The following is an 11311-nucleotide window of genomic DNA, read 5'->3' as shown; positions in this document are numbered from 1 at the left end:
AAATATATTAAGTCCATTATTCCTTTAAGGGAATAATATGTACACAACTTGTTATCCCAAATGGAGTTACCCAGATGCTTGAACTTGAACACACTGAATTAGATAAAATAATGAAAAAAGTTTATTAACTTTAAAAAGAGATTTTAAGTGCGTACAAGTAACAAATCATAAAAGTCAAAAAATGATTACAAGAAAAATAAAGATAAAACACTTACTGATGCCTAACTTAAACTACATTAGATTCAAAGCAAAGTTTTCTCACCACATGCTTTCAACAGTCTGAATGACCAAACCCTTTAGGTCAGGATCCCTTACCCAGAGTCCAGTAGCTGCTTTCTTTGTCTCTTCAGGTACAGTAAATGCCGTGTCTGCCCCTTCTTTTTATAGTCCTTCCTGTGTGGAAGGAAACTCCACACTGTTTCTTTGCTAAGATGTAGATTTTTGCCCCGGCCCCCTTTCCTGCCACAGAATGGACATTTAGCAGGTAATGGTCCATCAGTCTTGTTTACACCTAGCTGAGGCATCAGCTTGCCCTCTGTCTCTGGGGAACTGATTTGGCCACTCTCCAGACTTATCTGGAAAACATACTTTTAGTCATGATATCAGCTTATGTTTATAACTTCACATATAATGCTGCCATGTGCATTTTTGCTGATCAGCAAATCATGAGTTTTTAAATGATACCTCACAAAGCATATCTTAGACAAACATTATTACAATAGTGTGTAGGTTGTGAACACAGGGGTATATTCTGTCACACTTAACAATCTTGCCAAAAGCAAACTTTGCACTGCTTCCTACTGTTCAACTTCCCTCTGACATATCCACCAAGTACAGACCCTCAAATGATCATGTCATCCCCTCAGAAAATAATAACATGTTACACCATTATCATATCCACTATGAGATCTGCAAGTCTTATCAGAAGCTCTGCAGGAATAAACTCTTGACTGAAAAGTTTAATCTCTACTCTTCCCTTATTTCCAAAAGTGCTGGCAATCCTTAGTCCCTTTTGTGTGCCATTTATTCTCTATGCTATCTTTCCATTCCTGGTGAGATGCAAAGAATCTGCTTCCTACTTTAATCCAATATTGCCCTACTTTGTGACAATACAGGCCCCTGTCATATTTTTCTTTTCTTCTCCACTCCCATGTATTTTTTCAATGCTCTTGACTTTTCCATCATCACAAGCTCCATTCACAAAAATACCTGGACACTTAACCTCTTACCTCCCCTATTGTTTGGTCCAGGTCTTCACATGAGCTGGAAACCACGCTCCTCTGTGTAGTTAGTACCTTCCTTATTTCTGCTGATGAAGGCTCTTTCCACTCTTTGTTGCATTTCAATCTAGCTTTTGACAGTCTGGACCCTTCTATTCCCCTGAACTGTCCCTATAGCTATGCAGGCATCTCTGTTCTACCCCCACCCCCCCACCACAATACCACTCCTCCTCTCTATCTCATACACACATTTCCCCTCTCAATGCTTAGTTTTTTACCACTGATGATAGAACAACAATCTTGGTGCCATGTTATGCAGAATGACATAATTTGCTTGTGCGTTATTTCTTTTTTAATACTTGTTCATTAAGCAAACACAATTAATTACATTAATATTTAGAGAACATCCTCCATGCAAGCACCCCAGGATGTTGTACAAAGCCAATATAAAATGCATACAATAAAATATTAATAAACTAAATTTTATTAAGAGCTTATTACATTTGCTGTAAAAATTGGCATCAATTCTGAAGCTTTAGTGCAGGATGAAAATTAATCTCATAAATGAGGAGTAGAGATTGTTGAAACTACTATATTGCATCTGCAATATATTACACACACCGACAATGGGTCTGGGTTCACCTCTCGGTAGTATAAATCCAGAGTAACTCAGCTTAAGTCAGTGAACTCAGCACTACATGGCAGGAGCAGTCAAAAAAAATCTAGGAGAGCCATCTAGTCACAAATGCACAGTCCTGAACTAAACCACAACAACAAAAGCTGTGCTGATATTGTCAATTATATAGGTTGTGGGGGAGTGAGAAGCGGGGGAGGGGAGAGGAGGTGACCAACTTCCAATGAACTGCTGCAAAACTTGAAAAAAAAAATTGAAACATTTCAAGTGTTTTTATTTATAACTCAACTATTTTGAATGGCTCTTGCCATGGGGCTGTAAGATTTATCTTTATCGTCTAAAAATCTCCCCCTTTAACAAAAATAGTTAAATACCCTTTTTGTTCAACAAGACAAACATAATAAGATATTTCATGACAACTGGCATGACCTTTGCATGCAAATCACTCTTCCTGTAAGCTGAACATACAGCCTGGTTACATTGTTGTGAGGGTCTAGTAAGTCTTTACTGCTTATATGTGAACTGTGATTTTCCAAAGGCTTATAATTTAGCCAAAGTTGGGTAGATTTGCAGGGGGGACAGCATAAAACACATCCCTGACACAGAGGTCCACCACCACCAAATTTCAAAACCTGGGTGCACTAGAACTTTTCAAAGAAAAGGTTGCCAGAATTTAATATGGGCAAAACGATGTATTTTTCCCTAGCTCCTCATTCTTTGAAGTGGCTGAACTGGTCTGGGTAAAATCTTTCCCCCCCCGCCCTCAAAATCAGCCTGAAGCAGCCACCTAGCATAGAAAATTTCAGCTCAAATGATTAAAGTTTGGGAAAGTTATAAGGAATTGTAAACAGGGTCTTATAATGAGGAGTGTTGGGAAAGCTAAATAATAAGCAATGTCACCAGCCTCACCTATCATTTAAACAGTTTGATTGCGTTTCTTGATTTATGATAGCTCCACTATCTTCTTAAAGTAGGCAATATGAATTAGCTGTCAATAGTTCAACTTTATGGCAAATTGATCAACCACACAAGTCCTTAAAGAACATGCAGTTGAGTTTCCTTTCTATCGGATCTAGAGTTTAAGACGAGCAATAGTTATAGCAATATTTAATAGTTCTCTCCCTCTGATGAAGGTGAATTTGTCATTTCAAAGTGATAAATGGAGACTTCCTGTTATCTTGTAATGCCTTACAGTAAATCTGTATTACTACATAGTACATTGCGATTCTGCCTTATACTGCAGTAACATTATTCACCCATTCCTTTGAAAATATGTTGTGATGTTGACAAAAGAGAAGGCAAGCAAAAAATCTGAAGACCTAGTCTGGAAAATCTCATTGCTAGTCCTGTAAACAGTTTTGCATTAGCCACTGGCAGTGACAGTGACACAAATAGTTTGTCAATGAAATATCTTTGTGATTCTCAATTGTTGCTGAATCTGTGTTGTCATTTGTTTTCTGCTGCCTGCATGCTTTCATGGTTCTATTTGTTCTTATGCCTTGGGACAGTTATTTTTCCATGCACCCTGACAATTATGTCCTTTTTAACTGCTATATTCATAAGGAGCAGCTCTGGGGTTTTTTTATAATCTACATTTGCCTGTTTGCTCAGTATTTCTTCTTGTTCTGATGTTTAGTATGAAAAACATTCCAAATAAAGTATTTTTTTCTCTCATGTTCCTTTGCAAATGAGAAATTAATATATAAAATCCATCTTCTTGGGAGTGTCTGATATTAGTCGAAAGGAGAGAGGAATATCTGAAAGGAGTAGCAGCAGAAGAAACAGTCTGATTTGCAGGGCAATAATGAAATAGTTAAAATTAGATCATCTGACAGCACTACAAATGAGACCTCTTTTTCTGAAAATGCAGTTAGAATTGACATTGATATGAAAAATATTCATAGACATTTTTACAGGTGCAAAGTCACCTTGAAAATTGTATAAATAGATAACCGGCATTAAGACGTGTCTTAAAAATGAAGCTTGTACAGGGATCACTAATTATGAATATCAGTAGAAAGGACAGTCAGAAATATTGCAACATTTTGGTCTAAGTGCAATTGTCATGTTTGAATCCTTATTTCTTAACACATAGATTCATTTTATTTACCTATTCCTAATTCCAGGACAGAGATTTTCAAATCAAGAAATTTTAAAATATCTAAGGGTTAGCATGTAAAAGAAGTACAATTAATTCAGATGAGTATTATGGAAGGAAATGATCATATTTTAAGTATCTGTGCCAATGGCTAAACATGCAACATGTATAGATGGGATAAAATATGAATAAATAAAATGGAGGAAGTATTTCTATTCTTATATTTCACTTAATAATATTCTAGAATTTAAAAAAAAACCTGTTTCTGACTTCCTCTGTGTTTTCTCTTTACTAAAAGATGAAAAGCATCTTTTTCAGACTTTCAGAAGCAAAATGCGATGCGCTTTTGCAACAGATATTATCTACGGGTTTAATTGCTTTAGTGGCACTATGAGAAAGGGGGTAGAATAAAATGAAACATCATTTGGAACATGATATTAAATGGTGATATATACTACCAAAAGTCTAAACAAATGTGCAATGCAGGATTGTAATAGTTATGGAAGATCTTTGTACCAAAAGTGAAGAACAGTCTGGCATAAATGTATCTGGATCATTCCAACTGCTTCTTAATTAGCTCTTTTAAAAAAAATGTAAGTACAAAGAAGTACATTGTATCTGTTCATTATCTTCTAAAACATAGTAAAATAATTACATGCAGAGTAGTATCTGGGGACCATTGGCATGATCCTAAGCAGAAGAGAGAAAAGTTAACATTAATTTCACATCTAAATCTAGGCCCTGATTCAGCAAAACACTCATGCCCATACTAAAATGTGTTGCTTATTTGGGACTCTAGTGGCTTTCTTTAGAGGACCGTGACTGATTAATGATAACAACAATACAAGTATATTGCTGCTTTCATCCAAAAATTGCAAAGTAATTCTCATACTTTACAGATGATGGCCCTGATCTGCAATGGGCAGGGTGTTTGCTCTCATGGATCCGACTGCAGGTTGAGTGCCTATTTATTGTTCATGTACGGCAATGCCTTTGCTCTACCTTTGCTGAAAACCTCACCCATTCCTCCATCTCTTCTTGCCGTGGCTATTATAATTCCCTTTTGTACGGTGACCTAAAGTCTCTGTTACCCAATTTGTGCACAATAACACTGCCTACTTTCTCATATGGACAAAGAAAATGTATCATCCCTTATCTGAAAACAATTCTACTTCCCATTTATTCTGGATCCATGGATTTACTCCAGCCTATTGCTACCTTTCTGCTGATATCTCTGGGTCTCCTGTATCTAACATAATCCTTCCTCCTCTGGCTCTTCCCAGGGAAAGGAAAAAAGGTTCGGTTGATGTTTGGTTTCCGGGGTGGGTGATACATTTTTCTTTATCTGAATCTGTTTATTCATTCCTATTTCTGAGGCAAGAATTTTATTTGCTTATTTATTTACATTTACTATTAAACTAGAAGACAAGCATATGCTTAAAATTACTGAACTTAAGGGCCTGCACTAATGAGATATAAGAGAGCCCCGCATACCTGCACACCTCTAAAGATGCATACATTTTCTGCAGACCTCTAAAGATGTGCTACAGAACTTGCTAGCACATCCATTTTTCATGCCCTTAGCCTAAATATGAGCAGCTGGTCATATAAAAATGTCAAACAGCAAACCACCAAACAGTACCCTCTGTTTTGTCAATGTATTTTTGGAGGCCCACTGAAAACCTGGCCTAAAATTACATTTTGGGGATGAAACACTGGCCCTATAAAACTCAGTGGGAAAACTCCCATCAACGTCAATGGGACAGGATTTCACTCAAACTTTAAGAAATTCCCTGCTGTTTTGAGACACATTATACCTTATCAGCTGGTTCAACTAATATATTGGGCTGTGAAGTCTTCATTTCATGGTGTTTTTTGCTGTCTGTTTCTGCAGATAGATGTGTTCTATCCTTTAACATGTTTGCTTGAGCTGATCCATTAGCAGACTGCGTCCTGTTTAAAACAAACAAACGTGTTATTGTCAAACTGCCACAATTCAGCATGAAATCAAAATATATGTCCTAAACTGATAAATAGTTATTGGGAAGTATAGTTTACATAACTATGAGATCAAACCTGAAGTCTTACTCAAACCTGTGAGGGCAAAGAAATATATAACAATTTCCAAACTGCAGAATAAAAGACATTTAAAAAGGAGAAGAAGTGGACTTTTTACTTTTATTTTAAGACACTGATGATTCAGTAAAGCACTTAAGCATATGCTTATATTTTGGCACATGTTTAAGTGCTTATTGCCTGAATAGGGATGTTTCTCTGAATCAGCACTTAACTAGTTAGCTGGTCAGGGAGGAGGGAATCACAAAAGGCAATTGAGGTGCAGGGGGTGCAAGCTGTTGACAATTTTATTACAATTCTAAAGCACGGATAACAAAATGTCCAAAAAGACTTTGGGATGGGCAAAACCTTCAAAGTCTGTCGAGTCAAATGTAGTAGTGGTGGCAGTAGTTGTAATATAATTTTTTGCTCTTACTTTTATTGTGAATGTGAAGGTGTCGTGACATTTTTAGACTTTGAATAAGGGTTTAGCAACCTGAAAAAGCTTGAGGAACATGCTATATATAGACTGCCAAATATGCTTCTCTGGCAGAAGGTATCATTATTCTCACCCAGCTTCCCTCCCACTCCCAGTTTGGTTCTGTTTTGCACAGGCAGGATTTAACCCACAGCTGAGTACCCCTTTTTTTTTTGGTAAAAAACATATTTTGCATTTCTTCTAAATTCTAATCTATTGGAATACATAAATGGATGCAACAATACTGAAGAAAATTGAGATTTGCACTAGAAGCAGGAAATACTATTTCACACTTCAATAACTGAACTTTGTCTCCAAATATTATCCATTAAGCCCCCAGTCCTGCACATTGACCAGCACAGGAGGATCCCTGCCCTTGTGTGGTGCCTCACTGAATTCAACAGGTTTCTGCACAGCTGCAGGGACCACCTGTGCAGCTCAGCTTGCAGGACTGGGCCCTAACTCTTCAAGGGGCAACTCTCCATAATAATTTCTCCTCCAACATTTATTAACTATGGCAGAGAAAATATTGAAAAATACCTTTTAGAGATTTGATCCATTTTTTCAGTGTCGTGTCACTAGACCACCATCAGCAAACACAGGCGCAGCATCTGATGATGTCTCACAGATAAGCCACATTACAAAGTCATGTGTTATGTCACCAAAGTCAGGGCCATGACAGATATAGAGCCTTATTCATTACAAAAGAGTGCTGGTGTTCAAATTAGTGACCTTAAATGAAAGCATCTGACACCCCTTATCAGCCTCCTAAGTAATCGACTTCTTTCAAGTAAATATTGTAAAAATGTGTTGGTTAAAGGCATGTTCACAATCTGCATCTACAGAGAAGTTATGAAAAATGTTGGTAAGAGCACTCAGCTGCATGAAATGTGAATTTGGAGCTGGGATTTAGCACAATGCTATTTGAGGATGCTGATGAAGCATTGCTAATTCATCACCTGTACAATCGTCCGGCTGCATTTTGGCTGTTAAGCATGCTGAGCATGTAAGTGGGTCAAACGTAAATTAGCTCAGTACAAGTGTTACATTGTTCCTTTCCTCTGAATCATCCAAATGGAGATATGCTTTATATGATCCACAGGGCAGTCAAAAGATTTAATCCCATGAAGTGTCCGCTTATCATCATTGCATATTATCTGACGGGTGGATGAATATAAGAAGGCAAAGGAGGCTTATGGGAAAACAATAGAATGATACATTTGAAAGTGGTGCTATGTGAAGTATTCACATCATATTTTGATAGGAACAGAGTTAAAGGTGCATTCCTCCAGCCCTACGTTCACTCACACACTGCATGATGTGGCCCAAACACCTAGTGTTTGAGAATGACACCTGGCAAAGGTATCAGTGACTAATGAAATCAAGATCATTTTAGTATCTGAAATGTATTTGGAAAATATCATTTTTTATCCATAAAGAATGGACTAAACTGTAAAAGTCTAACATAAACATGTCTCCTCTCCTCTGAGGGCCTGATCCAGGTTCAATGGGTATTGGATCAGAAATCCCCTTTCGTAAGTGTAACTCCAAGTGATTTTAATAAGAGTTACACTAATCACCAGGGAAAACAGACCCCATAGAGACTTTCATAGCTTATAATCTCTTCTCTGGTAGGGAAGACATGAAGACATTACTGGTCATTCATGCAATGGATTCCCCACAGACTGGATGAAATTGTTTCTTTAGGACATTTACACTGTTGTGGTCCCTGCCTTTGATTTGCCTGAAGATGAATAAATTAATTTGCTTCCAAAATGCCACTTAACCTTTCTAAGCACTAATATTTCCCTGGAGCTCTTCCTCTCAACCCCATTCTTGATAATGGAAAGAGAGCAGTGCAAACAAAATGGGATAGAAGGTGGTAAAGCTTGCACAGCCCGAGTAAACAGTGTGTATTTGGGGAAGGTCTGCGGGGAGTGAATGGAATGAATTCATTTCCTACAGGTTATGGAGCAGCAGCAGAACTTTTTTTTGCAGCTACTACTGCAGCCTCTGGGCTATGCCAACCCAGAGAGCTGCTGTATTCTCCTAGCTTTGGGGAAGTGGGCCAGTGAATCCAGTTAGTTGCAGATCCACTGCCCCTGCCCCTACCATCTGTAGTATATATCTGTAATTAGCATATTCTTTATACTATTTATAGTGTAATATTCTTTATATATCTGTACATAGTCAATGCTTTGCTTTCTTTAAAATAAAACCACACCTAATCTATGCACAATTTAATTCAACCTCCTTTCCTGGTGTATTTACAGTAAAACTGAACATTTTCACATTTCTTGTTGAATGGATGGTACATGAAAAATTGCCTTTTCCATAGGAGAAATGTGGAGAGGGGATATCTGCTTCCCCATGTAACATTGCAGTATTCAGTGTAGGCAAACAGTGGGCCAAATCCTCAGCTGCTATGACCTGGCATATCTTCATTGATTCTGCAGAGCTACCCCCTTTTAAACCAGCTGAGGATTTGTCTGAGTGAATATCATGTATGTAGCAATGATTTAACTAGAGCTGGATGGAAATTTTCCTTCAAAATGTTTTCTATGAAACAGAAATTTCATCTTTATGTTGGGAAAACTTAAACAAAATATGTAGTTTTGGGCCGGGTCATCCCAAATTGAAACATTTTGATTTGTCAAACTGAGTCAAAACATTTTGTTTCCTGTTATTTTGCGATTAATCTGTGTCCACTTGAGCTGTCGTGATGTCACATAGGAGATGACCATATTCTTCTCCCCAGTTAGCTACCTCTTCCATGCTACATCACACTCTCCCCTATGGCTGAACCTCCATGAGACATCACAGCCTGTGACTGCAATGCATCACATGAAATATAGTCTGGCTGGGAAGCCCAATCCATAGAAGAGCATGGGTATATGAGGAACCCAAACTACAACTCCTATGAGGCAGTGTGGCAGGTCGGCAGATTCATTTCAATATCATGCGTCAAAACAAAACATTTAAATTCTGCTCAACAAACAGAAATTAAATGCTTCAATTCATGAATGTCAAAGCATTTCATTTCAATTGAAAATATTATAAGAAAATGTTTTAGGATTTCTAAATTGATTACAAATTCTTCTCAACTTTCTGATCTCTGAAAAAAGAAAGAAAAAAAATTCAAAATATTGGAATTTCCTGAGGCATGGAAATTCAATTTTTTGATCAGCTCCTGATTTAACATTATCAAAGCATATGCGCTCATGGTTAATTTAATATTTTATTTCCTCTTTTTCCATTATGTTTGGTTTAAAAAGATGTTTTTCATAACAACATCTAATGCCTGTGTTACAACGCTTATAGGGAAAAAAGGTAACATCCCTCCACCCTAAAATGGAGAAGGGTAAAATTTAGGCACTTAGGAGCTAGCACAAAGATCATCAAAGGAAATTAGGCACCTAACTTCCTTTGAAATCAATATGTTAGGTGCCTAAATACCTTTGAGCAGCTGGACCTAGGTACCCAAGTCACTTTTGCACTTAGGCTCCTAAAACACTTATGTACTTTTGAAAATATTACCAGAAGAAAATAAACTAAAATTAACTGCTTCAATCACAATGATCAAGTATCAGTATAGTTGCTCTATTGGTATAAGCACAGACAGTTCAAAGAGACTGTATACATTTCTGTTTTGTATGAAAGGTAAAGTAGGAGATCAAACTTTATTCACTACTAGCTATCCATGAACGATACAAGCCAATTTTCAGACCAGTACTTTGGTGTGCTAAAGTCATTCAGCCAATACATGAGAAAGATGATTTAGACAACATCTACAGGAGAATGAGGTCAAAAAGGTGAAACAAGCACAAACACTGTTGATTCAGGACCAGGGGAAAAGAGTAATCTGGTGCTCTAGATAGTCTTAACTTATTGAACTGGCTGTCTTCCTGCTATGGGAATTAGCCATGTGACAATGACCTTGGCTTGGCCTCATTACAGAGGATAATCTTATAAAGCATCACCACTATCCCTTTACAATTCTGAATTCACCAAGTTAATAACCACTACTTATAATGTACAGTCCCAAGCAGACATGTACACTTGGCAGTGAATTTTGGGATTTAAGCACATCTCTGAATTGCTGGTGATGTGGAGTCGCATTGCCCTAGAGAATAATCAGGGAGGGTGCTGATAATGTGTTCCTGTGAAACTCCACTGTAGCTCAGCTCTCCTGAAATACCCTCTCCTCCAGCCTTTATAAACAGAGCTCTAACTCATATGAACTTGAAGCAAGTGTAAACATGTTCTAAATGATTTACCCAAGTCATACAGCACCTGATTCGCCAGCTGTTCTAGGTGCACTAAGATGACTTTTGCAAAAGCTTTTCCTGCTACGCTTAGTAGCGAGATACCCCCGTAGTTGTTGCAATTGCCATTTTGCCTTTATTTTTATACAAAGTAATAATGTTTGTGTTACACATCTCTTGTGGTATCTCACCCTCTGTCCAGCATTTAAGTAGCAGCTGATGAAGATATGGTAATAGGCTGTCTTTCCCGCACTTGAGGATTTCTGCTAGGATGCCATCTTTTCCAGGAGCCTTGCCACTTGATAGCAAATCAATGGCCTTGCTTAGCTCTTGTCTACTCTAAATCACACCGCAGATTCAGGGCTGGAAAATCAACTATAGACATGATTTTTTCTCTGCGTCAACTCCAAGAAAAGTGCAGAGAGCAAAACCGACCATTTTACATGGTCTTTGTGGACAGTCGACATAGCAGATCTATTTGCAATACTAGAAAAGATAGGATTCCCACCAACCCTGTTAACTCTTATATGTTCATTCCACAACAACATGAGAGCAACTGTC

The 11311-nt window shown here is 37.7% G+C and overlaps 1 protein-coding gene across 1 annotated transcript in view; it reads right to left on the bottom strand.

Annotated features, from left to right (window-relative positions):
- Positions 1-4603: 4603 nt before the first annotated feature.
- Positions 4604-11311, bottom strand: part of TPO (thyroid peroxidase) — an 83251-nt gene continuing 76543 nt past the window's right edge. The window contains exons 15-16 of the mRNA XM_024215792.1: positions 5770-5905; positions 4604-4642 (exon numbers count right to left, since the gene is read on the bottom strand). Of these exons, the coding sequence (XP_024071560.1) occupies positions 4604-4642; positions 5770-5905 (175 nt within the window). The remainder of the gene's footprint in view (positions 4643-5769; positions 5906-11311) is intronic.

Source organism: Terrapene carolina, unplaced genomic scaffold (assembly GCF_002925995.2).
Source record: "Terrapene carolina triunguis isolate 2854851 unplaced genomic scaffold, T_m_triunguis-2.0 Scaffold42, whole genome shotgun sequence".
NCBI classification, from domain to species: Eukaryota; Metazoa; Chordata; order Testudines; family Emydidae; genus Terrapene; species Terrapene triunguis.
This window is presented reverse-complemented; position numbering and strand designations above follow the sequence as displayed.